The sequence below is a fragment of the Engraulis encrasicolus genome, chromosome 3 (genome assembly GCF_034702125.1).
Source record: "Engraulis encrasicolus isolate BLACKSEA-1 chromosome 3, IST_EnEncr_1.0, whole genome shotgun sequence".
Taxonomy (NCBI): Eukaryota; Metazoa; Chordata; class Actinopteri; order Clupeiformes; family Engraulidae; genus Engraulis; species Engraulis encrasicolus.
This window is the reverse complement of record NC_085859.1, coordinates 56,232,854-56,252,853: the sequence shown is the minus strand read 5'-3', so window position 1 is coordinate 56,252,853 and position 20,000 is coordinate 56,232,854. Positions and strand designations below refer to the sequence as shown.

Below are 20,000 nucleotides of genomic sequence, written 5' to 3'. Positions count from 1 at the left end.
CACATCTCAACTAGGGGTGCCGATAATTGTGGAGGGCACTGTACATGTATGGAGTAGAATCGAGGTGCTAACTGACAGCTCCACCTCAGGATGTGGATGACAGGATCTTAATCAGCGAATCATTCACCATTGGTAAAGTAGTCAGTCAAAACAGAAAGACTAAAACAGACAGCAACAATGTGATCGCGTGTGCGTGCGTTTAAGACTAACAGCTGGTAAGAAAAATGTTGGTACTTAACAAAAACAAAAGCATCTGTGTTACTGACATCTGAGATTGAGAAAAACAGAAAAAGCAAAGAATGGGAGGGGAGGTGCTGTGAAGCAGAGGTGCAGTGAATGGTGGAGCTGAGGGAAGGAGTGAGGGAGAAAAAGAGAATAGGTGCTATGTAAAACTGGAGAGAGATAGAGCAAGCAAGCGATTGAGACAAGAGGAAGAGAGAGAGGCAGAGACATTGAGTTCAGTGTGTGTGTGTGTGTGTGTGTGTGTGTGTGTGTGTGTGTTTTTAACTAGTGTGGTGTGTCTTTAACTGGTGCGGTGTGTGTGTGTGTGTGTGTGTGTGTGTGTGTGTGTGTGTGTGTGTGTGTGTGTGTGTGTGTGTGTGTGTGTGTGTGTGTGTGTGTGTGTGTGTGTGTGTGTGTGTGTGTGTGTGTGTCAATGCTGCTGCGTGTAGCTGATTCCTGCCTGAGGCCTGTTGCTCCTGCAGCGGCCCGTGAGTCACGGGGCAGAGGGCACCCCGGCACACACAACACAACACAACACAACACAACACAACACAACACAACACAACACAACACAACACAACACAACACAACACAACACAACACAACACAACACCAAAAATACACACAGACCCCAGCGCAGACCTCACTCGCACACAAATCAATAACCACCTCTCTCCCGTTCCCTTCCCTTCCCTTTCCTCCCCTCTCCTCTCCTCTCCTCCCCTCTCCTCCTCTTCCCTCGCCGTCATGTATCTATCTATCCATCCTCACTCCTTGGCTGATCCATCCCTTCCTCCTTCCTTCCTGCCTTTCATGGCCAGCCTCAGCTTCCATCCACAGAAGGCCCTGCAGCATCTTTGACAACGCACAGGGAAGGAGAGAGAGAGAGAGAGAGAGAGAGAGAGAGAGAGAGAGAGAGAGAGAGAGAGAGAGAGAAAGAGAGAAAGAGAGAGAGAGACCAGGTCGGAAAGTGAGAAAACGAGAGGGAGAAACAGAGAGAGAGAGAGAGAGAGAGAGAGAGAGAGAGAGAGAGAGAGAGAGAGAGAGAGAGAGAGAGAGAGAGAGAGAGAGAGAGAGAGAAATGATTCACACCACAGTGAAGGAAGGGCTTAAACGCAGTCTTCCTTATCACATCACTGTTTTTCTTTTTCAGTCTTTCTCGCTCTCTGAAACCCTCCAGGCCATGTATTTCGTTCCAGCATCATCGAAGAGGGGGGGGGGGGAAGCGGCCAGGAGGCTCTTCTGATTGGCTCGTGCCTGGCTACCGAGCTGCCCGATTGGACGGAGAATCGCTGTGGGTTTTCTTCTTTCCAATTTTTTTTTGTGCCACGGTGAACCTCACAGAGCTCCGTGTGAATCACAAGCCTTTCATTAACGGCTAAAGAGTCCTGAGGTGCTATCCCAAACTCACGCGCACACACATACGGATGTTCGCAGCTAAAAAAAAAAAAAAACACAAGAAAAAAAAAACAACAACGAATGTTGCATTTACAATCAGCTGTGCACTGTTTTCATTTTGCCCCTCGGCTCCTTGCTCCGGCGCCAAAAGCTGACAGGCTGCTGGTGAAAACCAAACGCCAGGGCTGAGCACAGCCAAGCCAAGGAGACGCGAGAGAGTGGAGACCGGCAAACCAACAGCCAAACAGAGACGTTCATCAGAACTGCCTAGTTGGTTTATGGTGGGAGTTGGCAGGCACATCGTGGGAATCAATCTCTCTCTCTCTTTCTCTTTCTGCCTCTCCCTCTCTCCCTCCATAGCCCCAAGACGTTGCAGCCAGGAACGACGGCAAACTTAGAGCTTCCTCCGGAGGTGTAGTGTAAGCAAGGATCAGCTGTCCAGAGGAACCCAATACAGTACGCCTCACAGTCACAACCAATGAAACGTTGAGATGAGTTTTCAGCAGCTGCCAGTTGAAAAGGGGTCAGCAAACAATACAAAAAAAATCTCAAATTAAACAAACAAACAAAACAATTACTTTACAGTGAGAGACATAAAAAAACGCCCTGCCAAAAATCCAATACTAAAAAACGATGTTAACAGAGGGCATCGAGCATCGTTCAGCTGCTAATCGAATCTGGGAGAGGAGGCAAACCATAAAGATAATGCAGGCTGGATCTGTATGTGGTTACCTTCTGCTACTGCGTGCATAGGAATGACCCCGGATGCTCTTGCATGGATCCATACTGACCGGCTTAATGTATACATTAGCTCCTCGATTATCTCCACACCTGGCCCAGGGTTCAGGCAACCAAGTAGGTACAGGATCACACGCACACATTTGCAATACAGAGAAGTGCTAACCAGCTTGCCGAACGCCTACGCATTTCCTCTCTCAGACACACACACGCGTTCACACACACACAAACAGTATACACACACACCTTTCACTCATGACCCGCCTGACTCCGGTGAAGAGAAATCTTCAACAGAATCAGCATGTGGCCTCATTGAGGGTCTGTGTGCGGGGTCAAACTCTTGCTCGCCTTTCAAGTGGTTTGCATCGACTGCGGAACAGGTCTGCCGTAGAAGTCCGGCGAAGCCAGATAAGTAAGCTCTTGACTGTAGGGATAAACACACACAAACACTCTCTCTTTCTCCCCCCCCCCCTCTCTCTCCTTCCTCCTTGTCTCTCTCTCTATCTCTCCATTCATCACCGTTTCTCTTGCCATCTTTTTCTTTCACTTTCCCATCTCCCCATCCTTACCTCTCTCAACCATCTAGGGCTGTAACGATACACTCAACTCCAACTTCGTTTCGCATCACGATTCTTGACCTACGGTTCAATACACCCCTCTTTTACATTTGCCAACATCATAATCTTTATGAATAAAACTACGATAGTTCAAAGGTAGAATAGGTTACACGAGGCTACAAAAAGTTTCTATATAATAATGGTGATGCTTGGAAGCACTATCACTTCATATCATGTGGTTGTTTTCTGGGCAGATGGGTATCAAAACCTTAAAAAGGCATATCACGATACTGCCACTTTGTATCACGATACAGTATCCTGACTCTGTGTATCACGATTTCTCGGTTCGATACAATATCGTTACAGCCCTACAACCATCCATATCTATTTCCATATCACCCTCTCTCTATCCATTCATCCATCTCCCTTTCAATCTCTTCTTTTCTTTCTCCCTCTCTGTCTCTCTCGCGCTCGCTCTCTCTTTCTCACTCTCTCGCTCTCTCTATGGTCTTCTCTGTCTCTCTCTATGGGAGGTCACTGAGGTCAGGAGAGACATAGGAGAAGGGCAGAGGCAAACGCAGCGGCCCCTTGTGAGAGTGCCGTTTGCGGAAGCGGGGAGACATTAAAAAAACGCTGTAGGGTTCTTAATGGTGCTCAGCTAAAGGAAACCAGAGTGGCGCGGAGAAGAGAGGAGAAAAAGAGGAGAAAGGAAAGGAGAGAAGAGAAGAGGAGACGTGAGAACATGAGGAAAGCAGCAGAGAACAAGAGAGGAGTCGAGACGAATAGTGTGAAGTAGAGGAGAGGAGAGGAGAGGAGAGGAGAGGAGAGGAGAGGAGAGGAGAGGAGAGGAGAGGAGAGGAGAGGAGAGGAGAGGAGAGATCTTTATTTGTCAATGCTGTGTTGATGAAATACGGCGCTGCAATGCAATGTAAAGTGGGCCAGTGTGTGCTCTCTGTTTGTCTGTCTATCTCTCGCTCTCTCAGCTGCCGAGGCCAGATTCTCAGCGAGGGAGCCTTCGAAACGACAGAACAGCGAGGAAGAAAAAAAGGGAAAAAAAGGCTCTTGTGAGAAACGTTACTCATGGCCAATCTGCCAAAGGAAAAGAGCGAGAGGCTGTTACTGGAGCACAGCACAGGAGGAGAAAAATAAAAATCAACACTTTAGCGTCTCCAACCCCATAGCGCACGAGAAAGAAAGGCCCCCAGCCTCTCGACGCTCCATTGTGACTGGGCTCGGCATAGCCTCAGATAAAAACACACTCGCTGCTGCTAGTCAAGAGCTGCATTGTAATCACACTCCAGTACCTCACACTTTAGCATGTCCATGGACAAAGACATGTTAAGGCCCTTCATTTAAGTAAGAGGGGGAGAGCCAGAGGTCATAAGAGTGTTAGAGGCTGGTATGGGGGGAGAGAGAGAGAGAGAGAGAGAGAGAGAGAGAGAGAGAGAGAGAGAGAGAGAGAGAGAGAGAGAGAGAGAGAGAGAGAGAGAGAGAGAGAGAGGCAAAGAGAAAGGGGGAGAGAGCACTCCGACTGTCGTGCATCTGAGGCTGAGAGCGTCATCCCTGGTTAAAGAAGGGAAAACACTCCCACTCAGTCCACAAGCATTGCCAAGAACGGTTGGGGGGTGAAAAAAAGAAAGAAAGAAAGAAAGAAAGAAAGAAAGAAAGAAAGAAAGAAAGAAATGCCAATAAGTAAATAAGATGAGAGAAAGAGAGAAAGAAAGAGAGAGAGAGAGAGAGAGAGAGAGAGAGAGAGAGAGAGAGAGAGAGAGAGAGAGAGAGAGAGAGAGAGAGAGAGAGAGAGAGAGAGAGAGAGAGAGAGCGAGAGAGAGATGATGCACACACAATCTCTGGTGTGCAGGCATGCCACGCTCTCCACTGACAATAATCAAAGACGGAGCCTCGTTAGTTAGTTACTTTTCTCCATCTTTACTCCGTAAGCTCTCAGCGTCCCCTCCCGATCGGCTGCCTGTCTCGCTGCGACTCCACTCACTTTTCACGGTTTCGTTTTTCATTTTATGGCGTCTTATTTTATTCCATCTTATTTATTTTATCTTATTTATTTATTTATTGGTTAAGCGCTGCGTGTCTCACAAGTGCCGTGCCCTGAAGACACTACTCTTGCATTCAATGCTAATACGATTCCCATTGCAATTACCTTCAGCTGCGATTTTAATCAAGCGCTTTCTCTTTGTCGTAAACACGGCAAAATAATATTGGGGAACGGAAACAAAGAAGACCAAAAAAGAAAAAGAGAAAGACGAGAAAAAGACGGAAAAACTAAATGAAAGAAAGAAAGAAAGACACAGAGAGACAGAGAGACAGAGAGACAGAGAGAGAGAGAGAGAGAGAGAGAGAGAGAGAGAGAGAGAGAGAGAGAGAGAGAGAGAGAGCAAATAAACAAAAAAAGAGAAACCCAGCAAAAAAAAACACAAAAAGAAAGACAGAATAGTGTATGACAGGAGGAGTGAAGGGATGAGAGGATTAAGAAAAGACTGGCAGGAAGTAAGGAACACCCAGATCCCATTATACATGGACAGCCAGAGACACGGTGGAGAGAGAGGGGGACAGAGAGAGAGAGACAGAGAGAGAGAATGAGACAGGGAGAGAAAGAGAGAGAGATACTCCATTCTGTGGAGACACAGTGTTATTTTAAACAGGCTGAGTGACTCACACACACACTAACACACACACACAAACACACACACAACCAACCAGTCTGCAGCATCAAACCAGGAGCCAACGCACCAGTCATAGACGCATCCGATACCAATCACACACAAACAGGCGGACGCACGCGTGCGCACACTCACACAGCTCGTATCAACAATCTATCACCAAATCAAGCGAGCACATGCGTCTGTGTGTCTGTGTGTGTGTGTGTGTGTGTGTGTGTGTGTGTGTGTGTGTGTGTGTGTGTGTGTGTGTGTGTGTGTGTCTGTGTGTGTCTGTGTGTGTCTGTGTGTGTCTGTGCGTGTCTGTGCGTGTGTCTGTGCCTGTGTGTGTGTCTGTGTGTGTGTCTGTGTGTGTGTCTGTGTGTGTGTCTGTGTGTGTGTGTCTGTGTGTGTGTGTCTGTGTGTGTATGTGTCTGTGTGTGTATGTGTCTGTGTGTTTTTGTGTCTGAGTGTGTGTGTCTGTGTGTGTGTGTGTGTGTGTGTGTGTGTGTGTGTGTGTGTGTGGGTGTGTGTGTGTGTGTGTGTGTGTGTGTGTGTGTGTGTGTGTGTGTGTGTGTGTCTGTCTGTCTGTCTGTCTGTCTGTCTGTCTGTCTGTCTGTCTGTCTGTCTGTCTGTCTGTCTGTCTGTCTGTCTGTCTGTCTGTCTGTCTGTCTGTGTGTGTGTGTGTGTGTGTGTGTGTGTGTGTGTGTGTGTGTGTGTGTGTGTGTGTGTGTGTGTGTGTGTGTGTGTGTGTGTGTGTCTCTGTGTGTGTGTGTGTGTGTGTGTGTGTGTGTGCGTGCGTGCGTGTGTGTGTGCGTGTGTGCGTGCGTGCGTGCGTGCCTGTCTTATTCACCTTCTCCTGGTTGAATGCGTCCATCCTCTTCATGGCGGTGTCCAGGGCCGTCATGAACTCCAGGAAGGACGGGTCCTGCTCACACAGAGGGTTACTCAGCAGGTCACCAGAGATCTTCACCGCCGCCTTGGACATGGCTGAAACACACACACACATTAGAGAGTTACTCAGCAGATAACCCCAGATCTACACCGCAACCTTGGACCTGGCTGACACACACACACACGTTACTCAGCAGGTGACCAGAGAGCTTCACTGGTATGTGTTTGGAAACACCTGAGTGATTCTACGATTCGGCTGCACTTTTAAGTCCATGGATTTTATTTGCCAATTCCACTAACTATTAACTGCATCCAATGATGTTTTGGACATTAGCAGACATTTATCATATAATACAGAAAGTGTAGACATGGCATTATTTCCCTCAGCAAGAACGAATATTTAATACTGGTTTTGGGCACTGGTTTTAGCACAACACCATAAAAATGGCTGAAAAGTCAAGCCGTCTTACCGTCAATGGTGTTACAATTAACTATGACAGTTGAGGAGGAGTATGTTTTTGCCAATTTATATCCATATTGACAGACAAACAAACAAAATAATTTGTGTTCTAAGGAGATGGGTTTGTCTGCTCTGTTTTTTCTCCTAAAAAAGTGCCGACTTGTTCCCCTGCACTGTTGACCGTAACACAGTTGAGTAACACGGTTGACCGTTTTGAAAGTGTTTTTGTGCTATTGATCCCTTATGTGTTGGAAAAATCCTATGAACAGACACTAGGGATTATCTCTGGAGAAGGAAGTCTTGTGTAAGGAGGGTGACTAAATTCAAATCAGACGTTACAGGGATTTATAATGAAAAATGTGTCAGTCTGTATCACAGTGAATCAAAAAATCCTACTTATGAAGCTCAACAATCACATTTTCTATATCAGTTGCACAGATTAATGACAACATTATTGCTAAGGGACATAAGCACTTTCAAACGCATGTTATTTCTACTCTGTAGTATTTTTATATATGTTTGAAATTACATGGTATTTGTCCATAACACTGTTGACAAAATAATCAAGCAAATGTTCTCTTTCATTAGAGTATTTATCAAATGATTTAAGATTAAGCTTGGCAATTTGTTTGTTTGGAAACTTAAATATATACACTATGTAAACATCTAGTTCATTTGGTTGAAAAAAAATACTGATAATTGACATTTTGCTTTTGCCAAAAGCGCAGGCGAATCGTAGAATCACTCCCCTACACACGCACACACTCAAACATTACATTGCATTTGGAAGACATCTACCCTAAACGAACACACACACACACAAACACACACACACACACACACACACACACACACACACACACACAAACACACACTAATTCCAATACCTGGCCCAACCGCCTACAGGTGGACAGACTGAGACAATATGACATTCCATTCAATACACACAGGCAAGCTCCTACATAGTAAGCGTGCCAAAATACACATGCATGCGGTGCATGCACACATGTGGTGCATCCACGTACACACACGCAGGCATGAAATCACACACACACACACACACACACACAGACACACATAGGTGAGACGTTACTACCACGTACACACACGCAGGCATGAAATCACACTCACGCACGCACACGCGCACACACACACACACACACAGGTGAGACGTCACGTTACTACCACACGTTCAGTATACAGTAGGCCTTGAGCCTTTCCGCCCACCTGAAACAGTCTGGCTTCTGGACCAAAAGGGAAAGCTAATGAACAGGAAACTAACTTCGCAACAACAGACTACTCCCACAAAACAGCCATTAATTGTAACGTGTCAAAGGTGATGCAAGGTGCGTGCCTGCCCCAAAATGTTACAATTAAAATGTTTTCGTGGGAGCACACTGGTTCTTGTGGACTTTGTTTGCTCTCCATGTCGCCCAATCTCTGCACTGTAATTCAGCGTAATAGTGAGTTACCTGTTTATTACCTGAACTGTGAGCCCCCCCATTTCCTCTTAAATTGCACTACCTATTTTACTTTCTGCTTGCTTTCTACTGTTTGACTATTTTTTCAATATTTCTCTGACTTTTTGCTGTTATTAAGATAGGATACGGTAGGTTGAAAGTTAACAGGAAACAAGTGGGAGAGAGGAATGGGGAAGGGTTGGGAAACAACCCAGGCCGGACTCGAACATTAGTCCCCATTGGCAATGATGCACATATGGTACAGAAATATTATGGCTCTTTTCCACTGCCGTTTTTCTGGTAGGCCTAAGCTTACAGCTCGACACAGCGTGACTCGGCTGCCACTTTTTGCTTTTCGATTGGGCACGACACAGTTCAATTGAAGAGCAAAAAGTGGCGGCCGAGTCGCCCTGCGTCGAGCTGTAGGCCTACCAGAAAACCAGCAGTGGAAAATTAGTGCATTAGTGCGCTGTCTGTCAATTTCCAATATATTACACCGTCAGGCCACAGGAAGGCCAGGAGAATAATTGAGGAGCCACCACATCTTTTGAAACCAGAGCTACCCTCTGGCAGGCGATTCACAGTCCCAGTTAAAAACAACAAAAGCTTTTTGAACATGTACAAGTTCTCTTTTATTCCATTGTCTGAACTTCTCGAACTTGAACAAACCACCATCCATGTAATGTCATGTGTGTATGAGGCTGCTCTAGGTCTCTGCACTTTATGCATCTCTACAATGGCACCATATGTCTGTATATAAGGGGATTTTTTTTCATCATGTGTTGTATGTGATGCAGCAGTTATATGCATTCCCAAGACAAATTTCCTGAGTCAAGATTAATATAAAGACCCTTGAATTGTCTATAGCCTATCTTTTTTTTTCTAATTCAGTGCGAGGAGAAACAGCATTTCAATGTCATCCATGTACATATAGGGGTCAATCAGGTCAATAAGAGATGGAATGGGACCAATAACTGCAGAGTTGGTGTTGTCCCACAGATTAGATGAGAAGAGGAGGAGAGGAGAGAAAAGTAAACAAACAAAACCCTCTGCTGTGTATGTCGTAGTCTGTTGGCCTTGCTCTACCTTGCTCTAAACACACGGCAGGTGTCTCGTCACACCTGAGCCAAGATGGACCACAGATGTGGAACTGAGCCAAACCACAGGCCCCTCGCGAGGAGAGGAGAGGAGAGGAGAGGAGAGGAGAGGAGAGGAGAGGAGAGGAGAGGAGCGCAGAAGACACCACAACACACAATACAAAGACAATGCACACACCACAACACAATACACATACCACAATACAAACAATAACACAACTCACACAACAACACACACACAGCAACACAACAGGGCTGAGCTCAGGGGAACGTATTTGCAATGAACGAGAGAGCACATGGAGGAGAGGAGAGGAGAGGAGAGGAGAGGAGAGGACGGGAGAGGACGGGAGAGGAGAGGAGAGGAGAGGAGAGGAGAGGAGAGGAGAGGAGAGGAGAGGACGGGAGAGGACGGGAGAGACGAGACAAGAGGAAAGAAGAAGAGGAGGGAAAAAAAGAGGGTGCGAGGGTACAGTAGCAGCGCTGCATCTGTTGAACGGATGGGGGCTGCGATGGAGATGAATATTCAAAATTTCCAACCAAAAAAAAAAGAAAAGAAATATAATAGAAAAAAAAAACAAAAACAGGGGAGCTGTGAGCCTGTACAAATGTTTCTACAGTGCCAGTGCCAATTACTGTTCCCGGGCCCGGCTGCCATCTACGGTTAGGCTCAGGGCGCTCATCAGATGACGGCACCGCGATCAAGCTAAACGAGCCTCACTGGGGACAGCTGCGCAGGGGCTGGCTGTGTATGTGTGTGTGTGTGTGTGTGTGGCTGTATGTGTATGTGTGTGTGTATGTGTGTGTGTGTAGAGGAAAAGGGTATGGGGGGGTAGACCCCCACACTTCCTCTATCCGTTCAAGAAAAAAAAGAGAGCCAGACTTCAATTTTGTTATGCTAATGCACTTTGCTAGGGGAGTGCGATCGCCAAAGTTTGTCTGTTTACTGACACTTTGACTCTAATTGAAAAGAAAAAGAACAACTTAAGCCAATCTGAGTGCGAGACTTTGAAGGGAAATAAAGACGAGGGGAGAAAAAAAAACCAAGACATAGCAAAAGGCAGATTGACTGAAGATTTCAAGATAAGACTTCGCCCTCAACTACATTGTCTTCAGTTCATTAACAACTTACAGCATAAGCAGAGCATACTATAATCTGAAATAATAACATAAATAAAATAAGATGCCACCAGTAGAAAATATCTGGTATACAAGTAATTTGCAGTGATGACTGATAAAGACAACTTTGTATAAACACCAGCAACTTGCAATGAAGGGGACAAAAATACAAATCTGTATAAACATCAGTTTGACATTAGATAAGCACTTTGTCGTAGTGTGTTTAACATTAATCACCAAGTCAATCAATCTTTCTCCTTAAAATCAACAGTAACACCAAATCAACCCCCAACCCAGCCCTCAAATCTAATTATTCAAAATGCTGCTTTGTCCAACAGGCCAACAGTCTTGTTCTTGTTCATTAGAAAAAGGCTGCTAGTAAGTAAAGAGGCCTTCCCTCTGTGACAGCAGTAGTCTATGTATATAGTATAGGGACATTGGAGTGCGCGCGTTCACACACACACACACACACACACACACGCACACACACACACACACACACACACGCACACGCACACGCACACGCACACGCACACGCACACGCACACGCACACACACACACACACACGCACAAGAGCTTTGCGTGTGTGTGTGTGTGTGTGTGTGTGTGTGTGTGTGTGTGTGTGTGTGTGTGTGTGTGTGTGTGTGTGTGTGTGTGTGTGTGTGTGTGTGTGTGTGTGTGTGTGTGTGTGTGTGTGTGTGTGTGTGTCGGGTGGCAGTTGGTGGGAGAAGAGGACCTGCGCAACAGATGGAGTGCAGTAATTATGATGACGGAGATGACAGCTCTGTTTCTTAAATAGGCTGGCCCATATTGTGCCGTACGTAGCATCGGAAATGAAGAGAGAGAAAAGAAGGAACTCTAGTCAGTGCCACCCTCCACCACCATCTCCATCACTCTCCATCTCTGGTGGCTGAAACCCATGGAGTCCATCTCATTATCCAACATCCCGTCCTGGACTTGTGCTTGTGGCCTCGTGCTTTGCTGACGCCCCACCCCGCTGTCAACCTAGGCACAACAACTTTTAGGGCACTTTTCCCCATTCAACATCCCCATTGCAATTGATTTTGAATAACAATTCTGTAGTCAATGATGTCTTGTCTCACATCACAAGAACACAAGCACAATGAGATGGAGCCCAAGAGACCAACATACTACCAAACACACCCAGACACACGCACGCACACATACACACACACCTGTATCAGCCTCTGTGCTCTTCTTCATGTCCTTGTGCAGCTTCTTGGTCTGCTCCTCCAGCCTGAGAGGGAGAGAGAGAGAGAGAGAGAGAGAGAGAGAGAGAGAGAGAGAGAGAGAGAGAGAGAGAGAGAGAGAGAGAGAGAGAGAGAGAGAGAGAGAGAGAGAGAGAGAGAGAGAGAGGGAGAGAGAGAAAGAGAGGAATGTGGGACAAATGTCAGTGATCCCCTGACAATTAACCCATTGATGCTGCTGGATGTTGCCTTGCGCAACATTGACCTTTGGTGCCTGGAGCTGCATGACGCAGAATATTGGGCTCATGAGATTTGAGATCTTTTTATTTAACATGTTGGTATGTTAGAGCTGAATGAACACATTCGCTCCCCCAACGCAAGATGGGGGAACTTATTTCATGTTTTTTTGTGCTTCAGAGGCTGAGGTTTTTATAGGCTGAGGGCAACTTTTCCCAAAAAGGGCTTAGGCATTCAGCAGGCATTTATTGCAGGTGCTTTAGGCAGCAATGGGTTAAACAAATCATCATTATCATCACCATCATCATCATCAGCCTTTCAGATCATGAAACCAAATGGTCCACTGCACCATCCCCGGCTCCTCAAACCACAGCACCATAGTCACAACTTTTTCTAACCCCTTACAAAATCACGTTTAGTATTATCAAACAATCAAAAAAAATTGTTGGGCCGTGGCCCAATGGAAGGGCACTGGGTTACTATGCTGGCGACCCAGGTTCGATTGCGGCCCAGGATCATTTGCCGATCCTTCCCTGTCTCTCTCTCCCCACTCATTTCCCGTCTCTCCTCCACCGTCTTGTCAAAAATGTAAAAGGCAAAACATTTTTTTAAATTGTACTTAAGAGAACAAAGGTGAGAGAAGGGAATTCACACTTGCCTATGCCTACGCTTTACTCTCTCAACAAAGGGAACAATAACAGCGGATAATAATAAATACTCATAAGAACAAGGGGAGGCCCGAATGGGTTCTCGCGGGGTCTCTTCTTGCCTCCGCGCTCCTCGCCAGCTCCGCTGCTTGCTAACGCGGTGGGTGTTAACGCTGGCAATTAGCGGGCAATTGAGAGCGGAGCGAGTAGGGGGGCTGTTCATTACATCAATTAGGGGGAAAACGAGCCGCTGTTTGGGGAATCCCCACGGGACGGCCTGTCACCGCACATCTGAGGGGCACACACAGCAACACATGCACAAACGTGTGCTCACACACACACACATGTGCACACAACACACACACAAATGTGCAAACACACACACACACACATCTGAGGGGCTCACACTCACACACACACACACACACACACACACACACACACACACACACACACACACACACACACACACACACACACACACACACACACACACACACACACACACACACACACACACACACACACACACACACACACACACACACACACACACACACACACACCTGAGGGCTATCATTAGGAGACAGAAGGGGACTGCAGGGCGAGCAACTAGCGAGAGGGAGGGACGAAACACCATTTCATTTTTAACAGTGCGCGTGAGTGTGTGTGCGCGCATGAAAGTTTGTGAGCGTGGGCAAGTGTGTGCGTCTTTTTTCCACTGTTCATAAAGTGTGTGTGTGCCTGCGTGTGTCTGCGTTTAAGTCTGTATGGAATGAGCAAGTGTGTGACTGAATACATGACAATGTGTGAGTGATTGTGTGTGTGTGTGTGTGTGTGTGTGTGTGTGTGTGTGTGTGTGTGTGTGTGTGTGTGTGTGTGTGTGTGTGTGTGTGTGTGTGTGTGTGTGTGTGTGTGTGTGTGTGTCAGACGTAGAAGACTTCAGGGCTATTATGAAAAGAGGGCCCCATCATATCTCTATCGCCCTCCCCTCCCCTGCCCCCTCTCCTCTCCTCTCCTCTCCTCTCCAGGTGCAAATGGAGGCAGTGCCAACCAGATGCTCCTTTACACTCACTGGCTAGGGCCACCCTGCTCTCCTCACTTGTACATGAGAGAAGCATACGGTGTGTGTGCGTGCGTGCGTGCGTGCGTGCGTGCGTGCGTGCGTGCTCATGATGATGTGACGTGAGTTTGTATGTGCAAAGTGTGTGTGTGTGTGTGTGTGTGTGTGTGTGTGTGTGTGTGTGTGTGTGTGTGTGTGTGTGTGTGTGTGTGTGTGTGTGTAGTCAGGTTGGGAGCTGTATCATCAGGATGGGAGGGGTTTCATAGGTCACACTCCGGTGGCGTTTCTCCGTTTCAGATCTAGCGGATAAGTAGAACTGCAGTAGATAATGGAATGGAATAGAACTCTAGAACAAAAGAACTCTTAGGGGGAAACAACATTTATATGTCTTTTTCACCACAAAATTGTAGTTGCGTTCTTGTTTTGTATTACCGTCTGTTCATGAACCACTGCTTCAATGATAAGTATAGTACACGTGACATGACTTACTGCATTTTAGCTTGTAAGACATAACTTCTTAAAACAAAACAAAACGCAGTAACATCCGTTTTTGTAAGTACTGCATCTTCAATATGATTTTTCACTGATACGGGACAAAGTTGAACCGAATTTCTTTAACACAAGACAAAGGCGATATTATAAAACCCATTTCCGGTCTAAACTCAATTTCAATCAGATATGCAGTTACTGCGTTCTTGTTTGGTACTGCTGAACACGGCAAAAACTTTCCTCATAAATGGGTGAGATGCCACAGACTGTTTGATAATATCAGAGGCGCGTTCAATAAAGGTGTCTGAACACGTCTGAGCAGTGTGCACATACGCAAGCACCCCACCACTGAAACTAGCCTCAACGCCTCTCACAATTATCTCACACACACACTCTTTCTTTCCATCATTCTCTTTTTTCTTTCTTTCTTTTTCTATCTTTCTTTCTTTCTTTCTGTCCTGTGCTTTCACACAAACACACATGCGCACTCTGGAACGTGAGCTTTATTCTCTCTCTCCCTCTCTTTCTCCTTAAGCGTGGGCCTGCTACTCGGTGAAACCTAAACAGCGTGTCGCCATGGTGTTGCCATAGTGCGCCCACTTGCTCAGCCTGGGGACCCCTCCGGCTACGCAGCGCACCAAAGGAGTGCCGTGCTCTCCTTCTCTCTCACACATGCACACACGGCCTAAGGCAAATCATTTTATAGCGATACTGTATTTTCTCATAAAAAACACATACAGAGTTTTTGCTTTGGGAAAATACGGTTGTGTAGCAACTTAAACAAAGAGGTCAAGCTTTCATTCAAAGTAGCGCTATTTCTGAAGCAGTTATGAGGGGCCATCTTTGATATGTACCTAACAAGGAGCATTGCTGAGCGAAAAAAAGAAATAAATAAGATAAAAAACAAAAATATGTACATGTTGAAAATGGATTGTGCTCGTTTTTGTTCTCTCCTGCTTGCTTTGTGGGAACAGGTGTCATTCAAGAGTTCTAAGTTGCTTCTTTCCCCCCCATTCTCGTTTTTTTTACACTAATGATACACAAAAACAACACGCTACACTCGGAAAAAGCCGCTAAAGTGAACAAAACTCAAATAAAATAATCGTGTCGGACGTGTCAAACTTACTTTTGCAGCTTGTCATATTCCCTCTCAAAGTCTCTTTCAACCTGCCGAGAGAAAACAAGACAAAAACACACACAACAGAAAATGAGAACAGATCATTTGATGCGGGAGGGGGGACAGAAGAGACAGAGAGAGATAGACAGAAGGCGCTGTCATTTTTTACAGAGTGGGTGGGAAACCAAAAAAGAAAAAAAAACTGTCCCAGTTTTTGTTGGCGGCATCTGGATTCTTCAGCTTCGGCAGCTGAAACAGTTCTGATCTGATCCAAACACCAGGACCACCATCAAAAACTTGACTCCAGATATTACGAATAACGACTGACTTCTTTGAGTTGTGCACTCTTATCGGCTTAAAGACACAATACTGCAGTGTGATAACAAGAGGCATATAAGCACACATGCTTGCAAGCCAAAGGGAAAAGGGTAATTGGACAGCCACCACTACTATAACTGAGCACAGAGATATTCCTGAATCTCTTTTGAAGTACACATGTGGGATCTTTTTTTTGGTCTTTTACGACTTTATTTGACAGGACAGTTTGAGAGGTGGACAGGAAGCTAATGGGGAGGGAGATGGGGAGGGGTCGGCAAATGACCCGAGCCGGGAATCGAACCAGGGTCGGCCGCATGTCAGACGAGTGCCCTACCGGTTGGCCACGGCAGGGCCCCATTTCAAAATCTAACCTCCCGTCCTCTTCTTGCGCTTCACTAAGCCATTGACTGTAGTCAATGTTTTATTCAATATTTCACAAAAGCACAATTTTAAAGTCATTTTCTCATTTGCAAATGAGATGTTTAATGAGGAAAAGTCCCTCAAATGTTGTTGTGCCTAGGCTAACAGCGAGGAAACTTTACTGTTCTCTCCATGAAGAAGAGCTATCGGAGAAGCACAAAGCCAGGTTGTTAGATGGTTAGATGGTCCCCATTTTCAAGTCAAGTCAAGTCAAGTTTATTGTCAATTTCTTTACATGCACTGGTCATACAAAGAATTTGAAATTGCGTTTCTTGCTCTCCCATGCAGACATAGACTAATCTAGGTAAGGACATAGACAGTATAGACATAGACAGTACTCATACATGGACATAGACAGTATGGACGTAGACATTGCTCATACAGACATTTAAAGTGCAAGACTGGACAACAGAAGACTTGTAGAGAACATACATTAAGAGGAGGTATTTTGTTGTTCTTTTTTCTAAAAGTCCTTTATAGCGTTTTGAAGAAATAAATAATTAAAAAAAGGTTTTTATTAAATACACCAGCAGCAGTATGTGTGTGTGTGTGTTTGTATGTGTTTTGTGTGCGTGTGTGCGTGTGTGTGTGTGTGTGTGTGTGTGTGTGTGTGTGTGTGTGTGTGTGTGTGTGTGTGTTGTGTGTGTTTAGTGCAGGTAGAAAGTGCGGTGTGCGTCTGTGTGTGTGTACCTGTGTATGTGTGTGTGTGTGTGTGTGTGTGTGTGTGTATGTGTGTGAGTATGAGTTGTGTGTCAGTGTGTGTATGTTTGGGTTTAGTGCAGAAAGTGCAGTGTGCTTGTGTGTGTGTGTGTGTGTGTGTGTGTGTGTGTGTGTGTGTGTGTGTGTGTGTGTGTTTGTGTGTGTGTGTGTGTGCATGTGTATGTTTTGAGTTAGTGCAGGTTGAAAGTTCAGTCACAGATGTAGTAGTGCAGGTGGAATGTTCAGTCGCAGATATGGTGGTGGGGATGAGGGGGGGGAGCGTTGTCAGTGGCCTGGCTGGCTAGAGGCTGACAGTGAAGGGAGAGTGGGTTGAGTGTTCAGTATCTTGATTGCTTGATGCATCGTGCTGCTTGCAAGCCTGGTGGTACGGGAACGGAGGCGCCTGTACCTCTTTCCAGAGGGCAGGAGGCTGAACAGTTTGTGTGCAGGGTGGCTTGTGTCTTTGATGATCATCAGTGCTTTTCGGGTGAGGCGTGCGGTGTAAATGTCCTGCAGGGAGGGGAGTGGTACTCCAATGATCTTCTTCGCTGTGTTCACAACACGCTGGAGTGTCTTCCTGTTTTTCTCCGTGCAGCTTCCTCCCCACACTGTGATGCAGCTGGACACGACGCTCTCTATGGTTCCTCTGTAGAATGTTGTCATGATGGAGGGTGTAGCACTTGCCTTCTTTAGTTTGCGCAAGAAGTAGAGATGCTGATGGGCCTTCTTCGCCAGTAATGTAGTGTTGGGTGGTCCAAGAGAGGTCGTCGCTGATGTGCACTCCAAGGAACTTGGTGCTGCTCACTCTCTCCACAGCATCACCGTCGATGGTCAGTGGTGGCAGTTGTTTTTGGGCCCTCTGAAAGTTGACAACAATCTCCTTGGTCTTGTTGACATTCAGCAGGAGGTTGTTGTCTTTGCACCATCTGGCCAGCAGGTCTACTTCTTCTCTGTAGTGGGTCTCATCGCCCTTAGTGATGAGGCCCACCAGTGTTGTATCATCCGCAAAACTTCACTAGATGGTTAGTGCTGTGGGTCGTTGTGCAGTCATGTGTCAGCAGCGTGAACAGCAGGGGGCTGAGAACACAAACCTTGCGGAGCCCCCGTGCTCAGGGTCAGGGTGCTTGAGGTGTTATTCCCTACCGTACTGCTTGTGGTCTCTGCATCAGGAAGTCCCAGCAGCCAGTTGCAGAGGGAGGTGCTGAAACCTAGTTTGTCCAGTTTTCTGATGAGTTGTTGTGGTATTATGGTATTGAATGCTGAGCTGAAGTCAATGAACAGCATTCTCACATATGAGTCTTTATTGTCCAAGTGGGTGAGGGCTGGATGGAGGGCAGAGCAGATTGCATCCTCCGTGGATCGCTTGGCTCGGTATGCGAACTGGTAGGGGTCCAGGGTGGGGGGTAGGGTGGCTTTGATGTGTGACAGGACTAGCCGTTCGAAGCACTTCATGATTATGGGCGTCAGTGCTACAGGACGGTATAGTCATTGAAGCATGATGGTGATTATTTCTTCGGCACGGGTATGATGGTAGCAGCTTTGAAAAGTGATGGGATGACTGCTTGCTCCAGAGAGATGTTAAAGATGTCTGTGAAGACATCCTTCAGCTCTTCTGCACAATCCTTCAACACTCGGCCAGGTATGTTGTCTGGGCCAGCTGCTTTGCGTGGGTTGATGGTGGCCAGTGTCCTCTTCACACTGGCAGAGGACAGGTACAGGGGTTGATCATGGGGGGGAGGGGGAGTTTTCTGTGGATGAGTGTCATTTTTGTGCTTCAAAACGGGCAAAGAAACTGTTCAGGTCGTTTAGCAGAGAGGTGTTGTTGTCACAGCTTCGTGGTGCAGGCTTATAGTCCGTGTGATGGCCTGTATGCCCTGCCACAGGCTCTGTGCATCTCTGCTGTCTTTGAAGTGTGTTGTTATTTTGTCCGAGTATTCCTTTTTTGCTTTCCTGATGCCCTGGGACAGGTTTGCTCTTGCTGCTTTTAGGCCCAGCTACGTCTCTGCTCTGAAGGCTTTGTCTCTGGCCCTCAGCAGTCTGTGAACGTCTCTGTGAACCATGGCTTCTGGTTGGCTCTGGTGGTGATGCGTTTTATTTCTGTAACATCATCAATGCATTTTGTGATGTAGGAGGTCACAGTGTCTGTGTACTCCTCAATGTCAATGTGGTTGCTGTGGGTGGCAGCTGTTTTGAACATGTCCCAATCTGTGGTTTCAAAGCAGTCTTGTAGTCGTGACACGGATCCCTCTGGCCATTTCCTCACCTCCTTCAGAGCTGGTTTGGTGAGTTTTACCTTTTGTCTGTAGGCTGGCAGTAGCAGAATCGTTAGGTGGTCTGATAGGCCGATGTGGGGGATGGGCTTTGCCTTGTATGCTCCTTGTTTTGGGGTATAAACAAAGTCCAGGGTGTTTTGTCCTCTTGTTGGAAAGTTAACATGTTGGTGAAATTTTGGAAGAAAACTGTTTTGAGATTTCCGTGGTTGAAATCTCCCATGACCACTGTGAAGGCATCTGGGTGTGCATCTTGTTGTTCACTGATTCCCCGATGCAGCTCGTTCAGTGCCTCGCTTCTGGCGCTGGTGGTATTGCTAGGAGCGAGGTTAAAACTGCGACCAGTAGAATGGCGGATATTTCTCTTGGTAGATAGAAGGTCGGCACTTGATGATCATGAACTCCACTAGTGGAGAGCAGTGTCTCTGTACCACCGTAGCATTTTTGCACCAAGCATCATGTGTGTAAACACATATTCCTCCCCCTCGTTTTTTCTCTGCAAGGGCTCTGTCCGCTCGGTGGCACGTAAGTTGCTCCAGTTGTAAAGCCGAGTCCGGTATGCCGTCGTTCAGCATGATTCTGTAAACACGGTTACACAGCAGTTCCTCACAGTTTTGTTCGCTGATCTTAGTAGCCTATGTCATCCATCTTATTGTCCATAGATCTTACGTTTGCCAAGAGAATTGATGGTATTGCTGGACGAGTTGGGTTGGCTGCAAGCCGTGTTTCGACGCCACCTCGTTTGCCTCTCTTCCTAATTCTGGAGCACCTCTTTCGCCGTCGCCATGTAGGCGAAGCAGACGGGTCCGATGTATGCCGCCGTAGTATCCCAAGTTCTTCCAGTGTCTCTATTGGTATATCCAATACATCGCTTGAGTTGTCCATTCTTATCTGCAACAGCTGTTGCCGACTGTACATGCGTTCCGACATGTTTA

At 46.5% G+C, this 20,000-nt stretch overlaps 1 protein-coding gene across 1 annotated transcript in view; it reads right to left on the bottom strand.

The window, feature by feature from the left end:
* bin3 (bridging integrator 3) overlaps window positions 1-20,000 on the bottom strand; it is a 76,171-nt gene that overhangs the window by 36,211 nt on the left and 19,960 nt on the right. Inside the window, exons 3-5 of the mRNA XM_063195749.1 lie at window positions 15,368-15,408; window positions 11,794-11,855; window positions 6,423-6,559 (exon numbers count right to left, since the gene is read on the bottom strand). Of these exons, the coding sequence (XP_063051819.1) occupies window positions 6,423-6,559; window positions 11,794-11,855; window positions 15,368-15,408 (240 nt within the window). The remainder of the gene's footprint in view (window positions 1-6,422; window positions 6,560-11,793; window positions 11,856-15,367; window positions 15,409-20,000) is intronic.